Consider the following 18,575-nt stretch of genomic DNA (forward strand, 5'->3'; position numbering starts at 1 on the left):
TCTGAGGACCCGGGTTCGGTCCCGGCCCCGCCTGTGTGGAGTTTCTCCGGGCATTTCCTCCCACATCCCAAAAACATGGAACAGTAATTGGACACTCTAAATTGCCCCTGGGTGTGATTGTGAGTGTGGCTGTTTGTCTCTTTGTGCCCTGCGATTGGCTGGCAACCAGTTCAGAGTGTACCCCGCCTCCTGCCCGTTGGCTGCTGGGATAGGCTCCAGCACTCCCCGCGACCCTCGTGAGGATAAGCGAGCTAGTACTTGTTAGCATCACAGCGAGCCGGATCCAACCCCAGATCTTTTTGGGGTGAGCGGTGGAGTCCACCCTGGACTGGTTGCGAGCTAAACACAACAACCCAACAGAAGGCTGTCATATAAATAAATAAAAAAATACAATAACGTACTAAATATTTCTTTGTAACAAGATACCCCTTATGAATAAGAGTCAAACTGTCAGAAGTTAAGCTTTAAATGAAATCCCTCTTCTTCTTTTTTTTTTTCATGGATCAGACAAAACCCTTTGCACACAATAAAGAGCTGTCAAAATTTTCCCGTTTGCTCGCAAGGCTTGAGAGGACATTTATTGAAATTAAGACGCGATGAGCGTGAGGCGCCACGACCGCCGATCCTCGAGTACCACCATCGCGCTGCGGGCTCAGAGACAGACGCCGCCGTCTTTCTTAATTGATCTCGTTATCTCATTCCACCTCTTGAATGCTTTGAGATTGTTAATGTCTATCGGGTATCTCTGGAATGAGCTCGGTTTGACGGAAAGTATTTTTGTTTTACTTTTGCAATGAGCTCCAGCTGATTGCTGCGGGAAGACTTTTTCTCATCTGGTGCTGATTGGGCCCATGCAGCACCATAAGTATGCAACGCACCTGATGAAGTAGCAATATACTCTGACGATGACTGGAACCTCCAACTTCAAAAAGTCTTCTGTGATGATGACCAACCACCAATTTGTTTCCAAACCTATTTTCCATTTTACAGTATTTTTTTTTTTTTCTCCCGAGTATGAACTGTCGCCATCATAAACTCTTTATTAACTTTAGAGACCAGGTCTATCTGAATTTAGTGTCTTGAATCTATGCAGGCTTTATATTTAAACATACTTAGCTTTTTATAATAAATGTAATATTTAGAGATGAGATTTAGGTGTAATATTTGGATTTAACTATAAAGTTGACAAACATTGTTCTAAATGTGACAGCACCTTGCTGTTATTACACCTTTACAAATGGGGTGCCATATTGCCCAGTGTTAAAAAGTTAGCCCGTTGGAGGACCCTCGACCTGCGGGTGCGAGCTAACTTTTTAACAGTGGGCAATATGGCACCCCATTTGTAAAGCTGTAATAACAGCCACATTTTGCCTGTTGGAGGACCCTCGACCTGCGCATGCAAGCTAATAACTTAAAAGCGCCGCTAAAAAGATATATTAGGTTAAGGTTGTCAGCAGTTTTATCCAGTGAAGTGGTAATGTCGTGGTACATGCGTTCGTGCAGACGGCGTGTGTTCAAATCCCAGTATAATATTGTACATTAAAGCTTTATATACTGGACAATAACTACACGACAATAATTTGCTGACCATCACGTGGTGCTATGAGCAATAGAAATGTGTTTTGTTTTCGCAGGACACGGAGATCCTGAACACGGCCGTCCTCACCGGGCGGACAGTCGCCGTGCCCGTAAAAGTCGTCACCGTGGGAACAGACGGGGCCGTCTCGGATGTAACCGAGTCGGTTGAATGCAGGTCAACTGATGACCAAGTTATTAAGGTGAGTGTGGTGTGTCACCGTCTATATTTGTTGTACTGTGCTTTGTGTTCTTCGTTGCTTTATGTTAGTGAGTATGCTTGACCTGGGTTACTCCGATACCTAGATTCATCGTCATCGAACCCTGTTTCTTGTTTTTTGGATCCTGCTTTCTTGGACTGTGTAAATGTGCATTTCTTTGGTTAAGAACAAAACCCACTGAACATTATGCCTTTGCCTGTGTGTCCTGCATTTGCATCCACCTCCGTGCCGCTGACAGAATGTGACAAAACTCCAACTTAAATACTTGGTCTAATCACAGTGCCTCATGCGAAACAGCTGACCAGTGACGGGTGTCAGAGATGACACCGCCCAGAGCAGGGGCCTGGCCACACCCCTCTTGGTCGTGCCCAAGCCTTGTTCATGACACATGGCAAACGAGTAACACTGGTTGATTGTTTTTCCTAAGACGCAACTCCCCCAAATCCCCCTTTAACAATAATTTCACGGATCAATGTCATGTCCCTTGACTCATTTTACATAGTGGAAATAATAAAATAATTGAATTGGGCTCCTGTTTCAAAACTAAAAATGTTACCTTACATTCAGTCTTATTGGTCTTTTTTATATACTGTATTTTCCACACGATAAGGCGCACTGCATTATAAGGGACACCTTCAATGACGGGCCTATTTTAAAACTTTTTTCATATATAAGGTACACGTTATTATAAGGTGCATAGAATAGATGCTACAGTAGAGGAAGGGGTTACATTATGCATCCATTCAATGGGCTGTGCTAAAGGCTCAATATTGTTCCATGTATAAGGTGCACCTAATTATAAGGTGCACTATCAGCTTTTGAGAAAATTAAAGGGTCTTGGGTGTGCCTTATAGTGCGGAAAATATGGTACATAAAAAAGTAGCACCGTGGCTCAGCTGGATAGCATTGGCCTCACAGTTCTGAGGTGCAGGGTTCGATCCTGGGCCCACCTGTGTGGACTTTGCATCTTCTCTTCATGCCTACGTGGGTTTTCTCTGGGCACTCCGGTTTGCCTCCCACATCCCAAAAACATGCAACATGAATTGGACACTCTAAATTGCCCGTAGGTGTGATTGTGATTGTGGCTATTTGTCTCTATGTCCCTGGGATTGGCCGGCAAACAGTTGAGGGCGTACCCCGCCTCCTGCCCGTTGACAGCTGGGATAGACTGCAGCACTCCCTGTGACCCTTGTGAGGATAAGCAGCTAAGAAAATGGATGGATGGATATACATAAAAAAACATATTTTAGTGCTTTGTGAGGTGATTTTTCCACACCCCTTCATCATCGATGTATTACACAGTCGCTCCTCAGTCCATGGCTACGCTCTTTCAGTGCCTTTCTAGTGTGTGTGTTTTTGCGTGCACGTGTGTGTTTGCAGACGAGGAGTCTCGCAGGGTTTAATTATCCACTGAAGTGGACTAACACTACATAAAATGGCACTGACCTTGGTATCTTTCATTTAAAATCTTACTTGCATATATTTAAGTCCCGTCAGTGGATTAATTGCATTGTTTTGGCTGCATCGATGTACTGAATATGTAATTACCAGTCTGGGTATATTTGCTTAGCAGGCCTTGACATGAACTTTTTAGCTCGCCAGCCACTGTGGCTTGTGGTTTACTAGAGTTTTTTTGCTACTCAGCAATTTTACTTGCCACAATTGACTTCATGCAACTAGACTACAAATATTATTTGTAATAAGGCTTTGTTTTTTTTTTTTTATTTTTTAAAAAAAAAAAAAAGTACTGCGCATGGGGGGAAAAGGTTATTTTTTTGTCGTGGAAAATGTGGTTGGGGGTGAGGGTGAACTCATGATTTCAAGAAAGTGTTTTATTTTATTTACAGGGTAGTTTCAGACATGCACAGGCAAGACATTTTTGAAGTGTTTATTTCTCCAGCACTATAATTTCAGAAACAATTTAATGCGTTAAAAGGCCTGACCTAATTTGGGCTTCAATTTCCTGATTTCGCCTTTCATGGACAGCGACTCATGTTTAAATTGGAGATGAAAAGAACATGTAGGGATCACAAAAGTGCTTGACCTCACTAGCGTCATGAGCGTCGGTTCATTTTTTGGGCAAGGGCAGACATTAGCCATAATACATCATATATGTTTTGCGTGTGTCTTATCGATTTCTATTATGTTCTCTCTCGGAAACTGTAATGAATTTCAACAAGTTGAATGTTGTGGTTAAAGTCTTGTAAAAAGCTATTCTTTTGCTTTGAAATTCATCTTCAAAGTTGTTGCCGTGGCGACTGTTTACCTGCAGCGGCCCGAAGGTTTAAAGACCGCCAGCTCCAATTACATCCCGATCTTAATACAGTTCATCAGATGTTAAGTCAATCGAGCCCCTTTTTCTTTGTTAACCTACCAAAGCGCGTAAACCGACTCTCAGATGAAAGTGTGGAAAATCACTGCATTAAATAGACACCCTATGGCTGCTATTTGTGGAAATTTGATATTATTGTCAAATTACACCAGCTTTGTACTGCACAGCACCAGCTCGCTTAGGCCCAGGTACGCAGAGACGAAAAAAAATATAACCACATAACTAAACCAATGAACTCGTTTAACGTTTTTAAAATGTATCAAATTGTCCATTTTTCACATTTAGATGTGAAACGATTGACATCTTTTATGATAGGCACAATAATTATTCTGTCAACTACTCAAACTCCTCACCAGTGGGTGGAACTGAAGGTGTCACTTTTATTCTTCGGTGCCGCTGGCTGGTTTGCTTGGGTGTAAATCTGCCAAATTTGATGCGAAGAAGACAGATGACAGTCCCGCTGACACCCATTTGTCCCAAACATTTGCCAGCGTTGTCCAAATGATGACGACGGTGTTTTGAAATGCGCTGACAAATAAAATGGTTGGCCAGATTGTGAAATATTTGACACTGCGGAATTGGCAGGAGGAGGAAAGAAACGTCGTTTTGTGTTTTTTACAAGGTCACACAAATGTGACATTGTGTATTGTACGTCTTCATACTGGAAAGTAGATTTGAGAACATCAGCCAATTGATTGTAGTTGTGATACATCCCAAACGTTCACCGATTTTAGCTTGAGCTTATGTTTTTTCCTTCCAGTGGGATCAGACCCGTCTGTTTCTTTTCCGAGCTCCATCTGCCGCGTTAGGCCGTAGTCGTGCGTCTGGCAATGCGCGCACAAACAAGCAACATGTTTTCATGTGCGCGCATAGGAATGGTGCCTGGAACTAGCGCAGGTAGTATTAAAGGGCCACTCTCATGAAATGCATGATTTTTAGTATGTTATTAATGAAAAAAACGGCAGCTGGTATGGGCCCATGCATTTTTTTTCACCACAAAACATGATTTTGACATGTATGGCTTTTTGTAACTCCCGCCATGAAAATCCTCTCGAGGGATTTGTTTTCGAGAAGAAGCAGAAAGTGACGTACAGGGGAGTAGCGCACTCTAGCGGACTCATTTGTTTCTATTAGTTTTACCTGCTGGAAGGTAGCTCTTTGTTCCTTCGTGTTAGCCAAAATGCCGGCTCGTTGCATTGCTGGATATGGCTCGAACACTCGTGAGGACGGATTTACCCTTCATAAGTTTCCAAGAGACCCGGTTCGTCGTGAAAAATGGATTGCACGGGTGCAAAGCACAAGAGCTTTGTGGGTTCCAAATGACAGGTAGGTGTGTATAAGGCTAGTTAAAAAAAAAAAAAAAAAACAATAGTTGGGGCGGGGGGGACATAATCCTTTCAGAATGTAACAAAAGGTCCGCGTCTGTGAGTCAGGGGTGCTAAATGTGTCAATGTACCCGTCGGCGCTGAGCAGGGCTTGGGACAAGGGGCACGGCTTTGGCTGGGCTGGCTTATACATACTGTCTGCGAGTCTGTTGTTAGTTAGAAGTGATCCGCATATCATCTAAATACGGCTCGAAAATATAGGGTAATATTGCCCCGGTCACTCAATGTGTCGATGTTCACGCTGGCACCGTGTCTGCCGATCATGGCCTCGGGCGGGTTGGCTCATCTAAGCCACGCTGAGGTGGATTGGATGGGGAGGTGGTTTGGCCGCATATCATCTAAATATAGCTTGAAACAATAGTGTAATATTGCCCCGGTCACTTCACTCGATCGTGAGATGTTGTCTCCTTTGAAAAGAGCTTCCGTGTCCCATAATAGATGGGCGGACGAGCCGGACTAGCTCATACATACTGTCTTGGAGTCTGTTGTTAGTTAGAAGTGATCCACGTATCATCTAAATATGGCTTGAAACGATAGAGTAATATTGCCCCGGTCACTTCACTCGGTTGTGAGACATTTTCTTCTTCGAAAAGAGCTTCCGTGTCAGAAGGGGCGTGTTTGTCTCCGAGAGTAGGGGCCATAGCGGTTTTCCAAGGCGAATGTCCAGGGTGACGTCACGGGCAGAAGATGCAGCCAATATGGCGACCACTTGGATGTCGAATGACACTTCCGCAACTTTTGCGCATGGATGATTTTTTTTTTCTTATAGATATTGAAGTAAATGATGTTATACAGTGTGTATTTTCATTTTCATTATCTATTTTAGAATGTTTATAGGGATGACACTTGGGCTTTAAAGATGTAAACCCCCCCAAAGGGCTCATGAGTATTTTGTATTTTGCCACAAAATGCACCTTCGCAGCATTGGCCTCAGTCGTTATGCAAGCACTGGCTATGATCTTTGAGTGTGATGTTTTTTTTATGTCATGTGCAGTTTCTGTCATTGTTGGTCTCGCCTCTTTGTTCGCTCCAAGGTGTCCGAGAGATGCGATTACGTGTATGTGAATGGAAAAGAAACGCGAGGGAAGAGCAAGGTGATGCTCAACTTCACGTACAGCTTCCTGAGCGCGCAGCTGGAGATGAGCGTGTGGACGCCCCGCCTCCCCTTGCTCATCGACGTGGCCGACCCTGAGCTCAGTCAAGTCAACGGCTGGAAGGTTCCTGTCGCTACGGGACAAAGGAGGTAAGACCTGACGTTAGTCCTTGAGATGTTTACCCACTAGATTGTTGTGAATTTGTATAATATATATATATATATATATGCTAAATTTCAAAATTTGGAAATGCAAAATTAGGCTGCCTTCAAATTCATTTTTTCCCCCAAGAAAATATAGTTCAAGTACACGTATAATTTTTTATTCAGAGAGCAAGATACCATTGCGGTGTAGTTTTATGGTTATGAAACTTCCAGACTAGACTTTTCTTCGACTCGGTTATTTTCTCGACGTTGTCTGGTTTTGGTATTAAATATCATCAAAGAGCTCTTTGAAAGACCATTTCAATAAAAGTTGGCCTCAAAATGCTTACGTCTGCAGGTATTGAAAATGTTAAATGAAAAGGGCTATTTTACACTTCTTGAATAATTAAATACAAAAATCAATAGTTAAATACTTAGTTTAACAAGTAGACTCCCTATAAGCATCAGTGCATGAAAAGGATACTGGTTGACAAAAACGAACACTGTAGTAGTACCCAGAAAGCATGATATAGTGAAGAAAATAAGTATTTGAACACCCTGCTATATTGCAAGTTCTCCCAGTTAGAAATCATGGAGGGGTCTGAAATTTTTTATCATAGGTGCATGTCCAATGTGAGAGAGATAATCTAAAAAGAAAAATTCTGAAGTCACAATGTATGATTTTTTTTTTTTGTCATGATTTATTTGTGGTATACAGCTGCAAATAAGTATTTGAACACCCGAGAAAACCAATGTTATTATTTGGCACAGTAGCCTTTGTTTGCAATTACAGAGGTTAAACGTTTCTTGTAGTTGTTCACCAGGTTTAATGCAGGAGGCATTTTGGCCCACTCCTCCATACAGATCTTCTCTCTATCACAGAGGTTTCTGGGATGTCGCTGAGAAACACGGAGTTTCAGCTCCCTCCAAAGATTTTTTTTTATTGGATTTAGATCTGGAGACTGGCTACGCCATGCCAGAACCTTTATATGCTTCTTACGGAGCCACTGCTTGGTTTTCCTCGCGGTGTGCTTCTGGTCATTGTCGTGTTGAAAGACCCAGCCATGACCCATCTTCTATGCTCTGACTGAGGGAAAAGAGGTTGTTCCCCAAAGTCTCACAATACGTGGCCAGAGATATCCTCTCCTTAATACAGTGCAGTCGTCCTGTCCCATGTGCAGAAAAACACCCCCAAAGCATGATGGAACCACCCCCATGCTTCACAGTAGGGGTGGTGTTCTTGGGATGGAACTCATCATTCGTCTTCCTCCAAACACGGAATAATGACCAAAAACTTCCATTTTGGTCTCATCTGACCACAAAACTTTCTCCCATGACTCCTCTGTATCATCTAAATGGTCATTGGCAAACTTAAGACGGGCCTCGACATGTGCTGGTTTAAGCAGAGGAACCTTCTGTGTCATGCATGATTTCAAACCATGACATCTTACTGTATTACCAACAGTCACCTTGGAAACGTTGGTCCCAGTTCTTTTCAGGTCATCGACCAAGTCCTGTCGTGTAGTCCTGGGCTGATTCCTCACCTTTCTAAGGATCATTTCGACACCACGAGTTGATATCTTGCACGGGACTCCACTCCGGTTGAGATTGACAGTCACGTTTAGTTTCTTCCATTTTCTAATGATTGCTCCAACACTGGACCTTTTTTTCACCAAGCTGCTTGGCAAATTCTCCGCAGCCCTTTCCAGCCGTGTGGAGTTGTACAATTTTGTCTCTGGTGTGTTTGGACAGCTCTTTGGTCTTGGCCATGTTACAAGTTTGAGTCTTACTGATTGTATGGGGTGGACAGGTGTCTTAATGCAGCGAACGACCTCCCACAGGTGCATCTGATTCAGTAAAAATCATGCATTGTGATTTCTGGATTTTTCTTTTTAGATGATCTCACTCACAGTGGACATGCACCTACGATGAAAATTTCAGCCCCCTCCATGATTTCTAAGTGGGAGAACTTGAAATATAGCAAGGTGTTCAAATACTATATGATGATCAAATATGATATTCCTGTACAAGTCGCGCCACGAGAAACATGAATTATGTACTTGCACTTTCCTATCACACGACATTGCCGTCTAATTGTTCTCTACACACCACTGGGGGGCACTGTAGCATAAATTCACCCCCAACCCCCACCCCACCCACTGCCCACCCTCCCTTGCCCAAGGCTGATCAACGGATTACGTCATAGCGTTAAGGATGCATACGAGTGCATGCACCAAAGAATAAAACAAAAGCAGATGATCTCGTGTCTTCGAAAGTGCGCGGCGCTGATCACAAAGATGTCTCGTTTAACCCTTAGAATCTCTTGAGCCTTCGCTCACAGCCCCCAAACATGACCTGACCTCATTAATGTGTCACGAGTGCTAAACCGTACCTCATTTTTTTTTTGACGGCCGCGACGTGCGGGAGAGGCTGAGCCCCTGTTATCGCGGAGCACGCCGAGCGATAGCGCCGCATGTTAACCTGTCAGCCCCTTTTTCTGCTCGACCGACTGTGGCTTATTAGACATAATGGAAACTATCACCGGCATCGCCCCACATCAACGAGGGAGCGTTAGCTTTAAGGTAGAGCCTCCCAAAGTGACGAAATTAAGGTGGTAGTCACAAAGAAAAAGGGGGGGGGTGAGTTGGGATGGTTGAAAATGGTTTTGAGTTCAAAAGCCAAGTGGAAGAGCTTGATGTTCCGTGCTGCGAAGAAAAGATAATGCACCTTTCTGAAGAAAAATATCGACTTTGCTACGATGATGCGGGATCAGGCGCAAAAAGAGAAAGAATGATGACTTTGCTCAGGGTGACAAACGCATTTCTCCTCGTTATTACACTGTAATTGAAATAATCGTCAATGAAATGGATAGCTGAGTAGGTATGTCCACACCATATGTGATGTAAAGTCTACATGGAAAGTATGCAGTCTTGATCAGGTGTGTAAAACTAGAGCAAGGGGTGTGCAATGGGCCGCACGCTGTAAATGTACAGTACTTTATGCAGTAGCTGGGGATCAGGGTAGTGGGTCGTGACGAGCTACATTTGCACAAGTAATTTGGGGGTGAATATGTACTTGTCTGAGTCACTTTAATGCAGCGTACTTTTTTGCTTTTAAATATAGAAACTACCATATTTTCTGCACTATAACACACACCTAAAAGCCTTTAATGTTCTCAAAAGCCAATGGTGCGCCTTATAATCAGGTGCGCCTTATATATGGATCAATACGGAGCTTTTAGCGCAACTCCATCTATAGGATGCATAACGTTACCCAAGCCTCTACTGTAGCGTTTATTCTATGTGCCTTATAAGGTGCGCCTTATATATGAAAAAAGTGTTGAAATAGCCCATTCATTGGAGGTGCGCGTTATAATGTGGTGCGCCTTATTGTGTGGAAAATACGGTACGGTCCATTACGTTGTGCTATATTCTCCTCATTACTTTTTATCTACAGCTATTCTATTTTGGTTTGACAGCAACTTGTCACATGACTGTTTCGCCAATCAAATTGATGATATTCGACTCCATTTGACCAATCAAACGGAACTGTTCATTTAGAACCTTTTTTTTTTTTTTTTTTTTGGGGAAGAGTCTTGTTGAGCATTGTTTAAATTAGCATATTTCCATTTTATACTGTGGGGCACGGTGGGCTCAGCTGGTAAAGTGTTGGCCTCACAGTTCTGAAGTCCCGGGTTCAGTGCCCGACACGCCTGTGTGGAGTTTGTATGGTCTCCCCGTGCCTTTGTGGGTTTTCTCCGGGTGGGCTTTCCGGTTTCCTCCCACATCCCAAAAACATGCAACATTAATTGGACACTCTAAAATTGCCCGTAGGTGTGATTGTGAGTGCAGCCGTTTGTCTCCATGTTCCCTGCGATTGGCCGGCAACCAGTTCAGGGTGTACGCCGCCTCCTGCCCGTTGACAGCTGGTATAGGCACCAGCACTCCCCGCAACCCCCGTGAGGATAAGCGGCAAAGAAAATGGATGGATATTTGATATCCATGCACTATTTATATCATAAATAAATCAGATGGTACTCACCAGTTAATCATTACTTTAGTTTTTTTCCCCATTATTTGCTTTTATGTAATTATTTGGAGGACTACTTTTTACTTTTACTTTCGTCATATTATTCATAACAGCACTCTCACTTGAGTATAATTTTGGGCTGCTTTGCATGCACACCTTTATGTCTCCTGGTGCATTCTGTATGTTTGCATTCACTGCGAGATAGCCGTTTAGCTTATGCCATAAATAAAAGCTTTATATTGTGGTGAAAATGGATAATGGAAAAAAGTCCAAAGTGATTAAAAAAAAAAGGCCATATAAACAAAAGGAATGGAGAAGAAAATTGTCTCGAGGAAGCCCATGTTTGGCTTTGTAAACATTTTTTTTTCCCTCCCGTCTTCCAAAGGGTATGTGCCATGAGCAGAATAAATGACAGAGAAACTGCAAAATATTAGCTGCCCTTTAGAACAAAATGAGAATGCAAGAACAGCAGCAGGTTGTCTTCAAGCTGTTTTTAATGGACTTTTGAAAATACCGGGTGGGCCTTTTGACTTTTGGGAGGTCAGAAATCCAGCGAGCCACCACGACAGACCAGGGAGGCTTTAATTGTAATGTCACACAAGCCAAAGGACTTTTACTCCTTTAAAAACAACCTTAAGTATCTTGTCCTTTATGTGTACTCGCTCTCTCCGAAGGTATGACGACAAGGAGGATGACAAGACTGCCGGGGAGAGGACGGAGAACTCCTGCACGCCTCAGTACCAGAGCACCACCCTGCAAGTTCTCACGCATTTTGTGTCCGAAAGTGAAGAGGTCCAAGAGGCCGCCGACGGCGAAGAGCCAGACCGCCAGAACTTCCTGTTGGGCAGCGACTGGCAGGTGGACGTGACGCAATTGGTCAAGGACTTTCTGAGGGTGGATGACCCGAAGATTGCTCGTCTGTGGGAAGGCCAAGTCATCATTGGACGAAGCGCCGGAATGACCAAAATACAGGTAGTCGGCATATTCATGCACTTACATTTCCATCCATCCGTCCATTTTCTTTGCCGCTTATCCTCACGAGGGTTGCGGGGAGCGCTGGAGCCGTAACGGGCAGGAGGCGGGGGTACACCCTGAACTGGTTGCCGGCCAATCGCAGGGCGCACGGAGACAAACAATCACACGCACAATCACACCTAGGGGCAATTTAGAGTGTCCGATTAATGTCGCATGTTTTTGGGATGAGGGAGGAAACCGGAGTGCCCACCCGGAGAAACTCCACACAGGGAGGGCCGTGATCGAACCCAGGTCCTCGGAACTGTGAGGCCAACAGTTTACCAGCTGATCCACCGTGTCGTCCTTTAGTCATATTTAGCTTTATTCTTATTAATTACTGAGCACACCAATTTTTTTTTTTATCAGCTGTATGTTCACTAAAGAGATCCCTAATATTCCTATACCAGAAAATTTCCTAGAGGTCCTTTGCACTATTATATCACATCACATACAATATGTATAATATGTAGGAAATTTCCTGATAAATTCATTTTAGAGGTCTCTTGACATGATGGCCCTCAAAACGTGGCTCTGTAGTGCCTCTTGGCATAAAAAAAATAATAATAATAAATCGCCTCCTGCACCAGTTTCAGATTAAATAGATCCGTCCATGAATCTGAATTGACATTTTGGTGAATAGCAGCCATTTTGGGGGTCTTTCCTCATGTTTTACTTTTTATAAAATCACAAAAATCAGCCTCGATTGAAAGCAGCTATGCTAGATGTTAAATCAGGAAGCCATTTTAGCCCATGGCTGCTAATGTGGGGATGAGTTATAGCCATCCATACATTTCTTAGCTGCTTAACCTCACAAGGGTCGCGGTGAGTGCTGCTACCTATCCCAGCTCTCAACAGGCAGGGGGCGCGGTCCACCCTGAACTGGTTGCCAGCCAATTGCAGGGCACATGGAGACAAACACACACAATCATACCTAGGGGCAATTTAGAGTGTTCAATAATGTTTTAGGGATATGGGACGAAACCAGAATGCCCGGAGGAAACCCACGCAGACATGGGGAGAACATGCAAACTCTACACGGGCGGGTCCGGGATTGAACCCGGGACCTCAGAACTGTGAGGCCAACGCTTTCCAGCTGAGCCCATCATGCCGCCCTGGATGTTATTTTTGTCCATCTGAGTCTCTAGCTATCTGTTTATTAATCTAATCTAATAATGCCAAACGTTCACCCCTATCTTTCGGGGTACTTATGTGCTTTCTAATGTGTTACCCTAAACAATGCTAATTTCTGGTGTGTGTAGTATGTGTGGCCACGTGGGCACTTAAACACCAAAGGGGGTCTCACACATAAAGTCATAGGTATACGCTAAGACCGCCACTGCTCTCGAGTATCCAAACAAGTCGCAGTCATGCAATATTTCCAACTTTTGGATGCAAAATAACGGGAGGCTAACAGGAGGCCCAGAGGCACAATGCAAATCGCTTCAAATAGCGGCACGTAGAAAACTGCTGGTTTGACCTCCGTCCTCGGAAGTGAGCCCGAGGCCATCTCATGCTTTCGAAAGACTGTCACAAATACCGCGGAGACTATGCTGATCTCTGCTTTAAGATAAAAGGGATAAACAAAAACAGCCTCTTATCTTGGTATTGATCCGTTTAAAATGTTACATATTTGAAGGGACTCGAGGGCTTTTGCCTGTGTTTCCATCACATTGTCCCCTTTTGTGTGGGTAAACAATGTTATTTGTGCTCTTTTTATATTATTCATGAGGTGGGTTTTTTTCTAGATTAAATTGAAAACTAATAAACACGGGTCTACTTTCCACCTTGCAATCCTTGTACCTTCATTCAGGTTCTCTTTCCATCAGTCCAGAACGTCTTTCATCTTTAAAATTCCACTATCATGAAATGCATGATTTTTAGTATGTTATTGATGAAAAAACAGCAGCTGACATGGACCCATGCGATTTTTCACCACAAAACATGATTTTGACGTATACAGTTTTTTTGTAACTCCCGCCATTAAAATCCTCTCGAGGGATTTGTTTTCGAGAAGAAGCAGGAAGTGACTTACGGGGCAGGAGCGCCCTACAGTGGACTCGTTTGTTTCTATTAGTTTTACCTGTGGGAAGGTAGCTCGTTGTTCCTTCGTGGTAGCCAAAATGCCGGCTCGTTGCATTGCTGGACATTGCTTGAACACTTGGGAGGATGGATTTACCCTTCATAAGTTTGCCAGGGACCCGGTTCTCGTGAAAAATGGATTGCATGGGTGCAAAGGACGAGAGCTTAGTGGGGTCCAGATGACAGGTAGGTGTGTATACAGGTACTGAAAAAAATAATAGTTTGGGGCGGACCACTTAATCCGTCTCTCATAATGTAACAAAAGATCCGCATACGTATGACAGGGGTGCTAAATGTGTCGACGTGTGCATCGGACGGCTTCTGTAGGGCTCGCCTGCGAAGGCTGCCGTGTTGGGCTTGCGGACGGCGGCGGCTAGGAACAGCGCTGCTATGACAACGACATAAAGCGGCCCTGCTCGGCGGCGAAAATGAGCCACCCCGGCCGACAAAGCTGGGCCGCGATGGCTCATCACCGCCGAGGAAGTGGACCGGACAGGGAGGTGGTTTGGCCGTGATCGCATATCATCTGCATATGGCTCGAAACAGTAGGGTAATATTGCACCGGTAACTTCACTCGGTTGTGTGATGTTCTCTTCTTCGAAAAGAGCTTCCGTGTCAGAAGGGGCGGGTCCCATACTAGGGGCCACAGCATTTTTTCAATGGCGAATATCCAGGGTGAGATGCAGCCAATATGGCGACCACTTCGATGTCGAATGACACTTCCGCAACTTTGTGCATGGATGACGCACTCTCCGCTCATATTTATTTTTTCGTGTAGTCATTGAAGTGAATAATGTTATATGTATTTTCTATTTCACTATATGACCTTTAAGGGGCACTGTCATTTTAAACGGAAATGTTTATGGGATAATTGTGTTATGTCCAGCAGACTTTTTTTGTTGTTGTTGTGAGGTCTGCATTGTATTTCATACAAACAAAGAGGTAAGCAAGTGTTGTTCGGCGTCTTGCAGGTCCTGTCTCCTCTGACATCATTGGTTCTGGCCGAGAGGGCCATCAGGGTGCTGGATGATAAAGTGAGTGTGACAGAGCTGGGGGTGCAGTTGGTTTCTGGACTCTCGCTGTCCTTGCACCTCAGCCCGGGGAGCAACAGTGCCATTGTCGCCACTGCAACCACGCAGGAAGTCATCGAAGCGCCCCAACAGGTAAAGCCGTCGGGTGTTGATTCAGCGTAACGGTGCTGAGAGCAGAAGAACACATACAGAATGTACCGTGTTGGCACAGAGCTGCACTTTGTTTGGTTAACAAGTTCAGGGTTTAGTTGCGGTGCTAATGAAAGTCGTGTCCTTTTTTTTTCTGATTCTTATTCTCATAATTAACTTTACTTTGGGAATCCTTCCCTTTAAATTTGCATATACAACCAGCGCACGGCTCTGTTATTGTGATCATTATAATTTCAAATGGAAGAAGGCAACAGAGCTTCCCCTTAGAGAGAAAATAATATTCGTCTTCAGGAGATATTTTCTCCAATTTCCTTGTGTGTCATATAATTAGGGTGCACTTGGAATTCGCTATTTCCCCTTTCCTTGTATTCTTTTTAGGGAATGTGCATATTATTGTTTTCCAGAGTTATTTTCAGTTTGTTTGCATACCGAGTTACTGAAGCCTTGGTGAGGCTTCAGAGAAGTCGTTACTGCTTCATCTTGTTTCTCCCGTATTAGCTCCAAAGTGTTCCTGTTGTTTTTGCACACAGTTTTACATTAACATTAAACAACATCTTCTTGTACACCTTAAATCGTTAAGACACAAGGAGACATATTTGGTAATGTCGCTTTCCTTACCATGAGACCGTAGTCTCGTAGTCCAATATTCTGCTAATATCATCAGAAAACACAATGTGATGCTAGTGTTCATTTGTATCTTGTACTCCAATAATTTTATTACAAGTTGTCCGATTTCCAGCAAAACTTAAATCTTAAAAATGTTACTTTCCTAGGAATCCTTTATCAGTGCCTGGCTACAGTTCAGCGACGGCTCCATGACTCCGCTAGAGAATTTCAACCAGGCCCATTTCACCCTGACGGCCACGTCACTGGACGAGAAGGTTGTGGTGGTGCAGCGCGATGCGGCCTGGAGATGGCCGGTCATCAAGGCAAAGGGGGAAGGTCAAGGTTTACTCGTTCGTGTTGAAATGAGCATGACCGACGTGTGCCAGAACGGAAAGAAGCGCACCAGTCTGGCTACTGGGATGGCCAACGTACAGGTGAGGTTCGGAGGACCCGAGGAGCTCTATAAACATTCAGGAGAGCGGCGTACGCAGCCCGATAGTCCTTATTACGGCGGATCCATCTCTGATATGGAGGGTGGCCTTTATAACCGCGGAGCTACGACCATCAGGGGCCACGTTCCTGTGAGGGCCAACGGGGGGCGTCGGCCTACGGACACCGGGGAAAAAATCCAAAGTGAGTTCTCAGACTATCCGGATCAGGTCGAGCACCCGCGTAGTCGGAGCACTGATGACGATCTGCCGACCCGAAGAGCCATGACAGATCTGGAGATCGGTATGTACGCCCTGTTGGGTGTCTTCTGCCTGGCCATCCTAGTATTCCTCATTAACTGCATCTCTTACACGTACAAGTACCGAAGCAAGCACCTGTCTCTCGAAGCCCCAGAGACGATGGCTCATTCCCACGACTGGGTTTGGCTAGGCCAAGAGGAGGGCTTGTGTCTGCAGCAACAGCAACTGGACGAGCTGGGCGGGACCCCCGAGGAAGGTAGCCAGCTGTTGAATGGAGGCTCCCAGCATGGAAATACCGGGGCGGGAGCATGTAGGGATCCCAGGAATGAGTCCCTCAACTCCCCTACAACTAAGAGAAAGAGAGTGAAATTCACCACTTTTTCCAACATCAAGTCCAGCAATGGATGTCCTGTCCTTAGCCCGTTAGCATTAATGCAAAGCAGCGAGATCAAATGGGTGTGTCCGGACATTGAGCTTGGGGACTCCAAGGACCTTAGGAACTACATGGAAAAGTTGAATGAGAACGCTATCAAGAACATCGCTTAGAAGCTGCTCGACGATTCAGTGAACTTAAGTGAAACTCACCTGAATGCCTTCAGAATGAAGAAGGGGGAGGTACAAGGACATAAGGCGAGGAAGAAACCAGATGTTGACTCTTCTTTCACTGTAACTCACTCATCCACCGGGCTAGAACTTTGGACCCGTGACAGCGACTGACCGTGATAAGTTATTCGCTACAGCACCACTACAAAAGATGAAATGTGAACTTGATATTGTTGCTTAACGTAAACGTTTGTTCTTTGTATTTAATTGAGTTTCAGATTCTGTGCGTCCTGTACTTTGCTTTGTTTTCTTTTTCTGTATCATCACATTTTGATTGTACCGTAATTGTTTGTGCTCTGCTTGCTTTTGCAGTGTTGCTGTATGCCCTTGTACTGCAAAAGCAGCGATTATAGATTCTTGGGAGAATTTTTTTTACCTATATAAATGCAAAGGTTTTATTTGAAAGTATATGTACAGTAAAACGGCTTGTAAAAAGTTTCTTTGGTATGTGCTTGGTCTCCAGAGCCCAGATCAATGTATGATGTGTGAAGGAGGAACGTGTGTTGGATCTGGTATCTGGAATGAAGGTGTGTAGATAAGGAGACATGTCGGTACCTGTAGTATTATTGCAGTAACACAATGTAAAAATGAGTTTTTGGTCAGCTTCTGTATGTTACTATTGATTTGTGTTCTTAGCTGCCTTTCTCCCTTTTTCATCAAGAGTGGCCATTTTTCTTTCTGTTACTTCACGCACTAATTTGATTCATTTGAATAGAAGACGCGTGCATATAAGTTCCGGTTTTGATCGAGAGCCTCATAGACAATCTCGTATTTATAAGAATTTCGTCGGGTGTACCATCTGTATGGCCTAAACGACACAATTCTGTGAGACATTTTGGATTTTCTGAAGAACAGTCATGACAGTGAATAAACGCAACAACCGCTAAACTACGAAATGTGGCCTCGTCACTCATCTCTGTCAAGCACGTGCCGAGCTCGTCCTTTATAAACAAATTGTGGCTGAAGGTGACTCCGCTCTGACACGCTGATGTTTGATTCACTCACTTATAATTTATCAGTCTTTCCAGTTAGATTTTGCTTTGTTTATAGTCGTGTTTGCCAAGAAAAATGAAGCTATCCTGAGTCATCATAAAACCGAGTCCAGCTTTCATTGCTAACCCAAACAGGAGCACATAAAACAGCGTCTTGGATTAATTAAAGTGTAGAATCTCAGCGTCTTACCGCTTGGATGTTGTAAACGAGTTCTCTGTCCACTCTTATCAGATGATCTTAGGATAGGTTTGGAGTTCCATTAGCGTCTGTGCTTGCTCCGCGGTGCTGTTTGTGTCCATTTATCTTCCGGCCAGCTATGTAACCTCGTATTAACTCTGTGCAGTCTGCCTCACCCTATTTTTTAAAGTCCATTTATTCAATTTTACAGTAACCCCGCCCCCCATTTACACAATTTGTGGGGAGATATATAGATTTTTTTTTAATTGTTCAATGCATTTTTTGAAAATAAAGATCTCCCTCCCAACTAATGCATTGCCCCTAATAGACATGTGGTTCTCTCTGTGCTTGAGTATATACAGTGAAGAAAATAAGTATTTGAACACCCAGCTGTATTGCAAGTTCTCCCACTTAGAAATCATGGAGGGGTCTGAAATTTTCATCGTAGGTGCAT

At 44.0% G+C, this 18,575-nt stretch overlaps 1 protein-coding gene across 3 annotated transcripts in view; it reads left to right on the top strand.

Annotated features, from left to right (window-relative positions):
* Positions 1–17,847, top strand: part of si:dkey-112m2.1 (transmembrane protein 132C) — a 166,657-nt gene extending 148,810 nt beyond the window's left edge. For 2 of the 3 annotated variants that reach the window (XM_061801675.1, XM_061801676.1), the window contains 5 exons: positions 1,635–1,778; positions 6,548–6,756; positions 11,454–11,751; positions 14,844–15,035; positions 15,827–17,847. In XM_061801675.1, coding sequence (XP_061657659.1) covers positions 1,635–1,778; positions 6,548–6,756; positions 11,454–11,751; positions 14,844–15,035; positions 15,827–16,894 — 1,911 coding nt within the window. In that variant the 3' untranslated portion in view covers positions 16,895–17,847. The remainder of the gene's footprint in view (positions 1–1,634; positions 1,779–6,547; positions 6,757–11,453; positions 11,752–14,843; positions 15,036–15,826) is intronic. The other variant, XM_061801677.1, reaches the window with a different exon arrangement.
* Positions 17,848–18,575: the final 728 nt, after the last annotated feature.

The sequence above is a fragment of the Syngnathoides biaculeatus genome, chromosome 17 (assembly GCF_019802595.1).
Source record: "Syngnathoides biaculeatus isolate LvHL_M chromosome 17, ASM1980259v1, whole genome shotgun sequence".
Taxonomy (NCBI): Eukaryota; Metazoa; Chordata; class Actinopteri; order Syngnathiformes; family Syngnathidae; genus Syngnathoides; species Syngnathoides biaculeatus.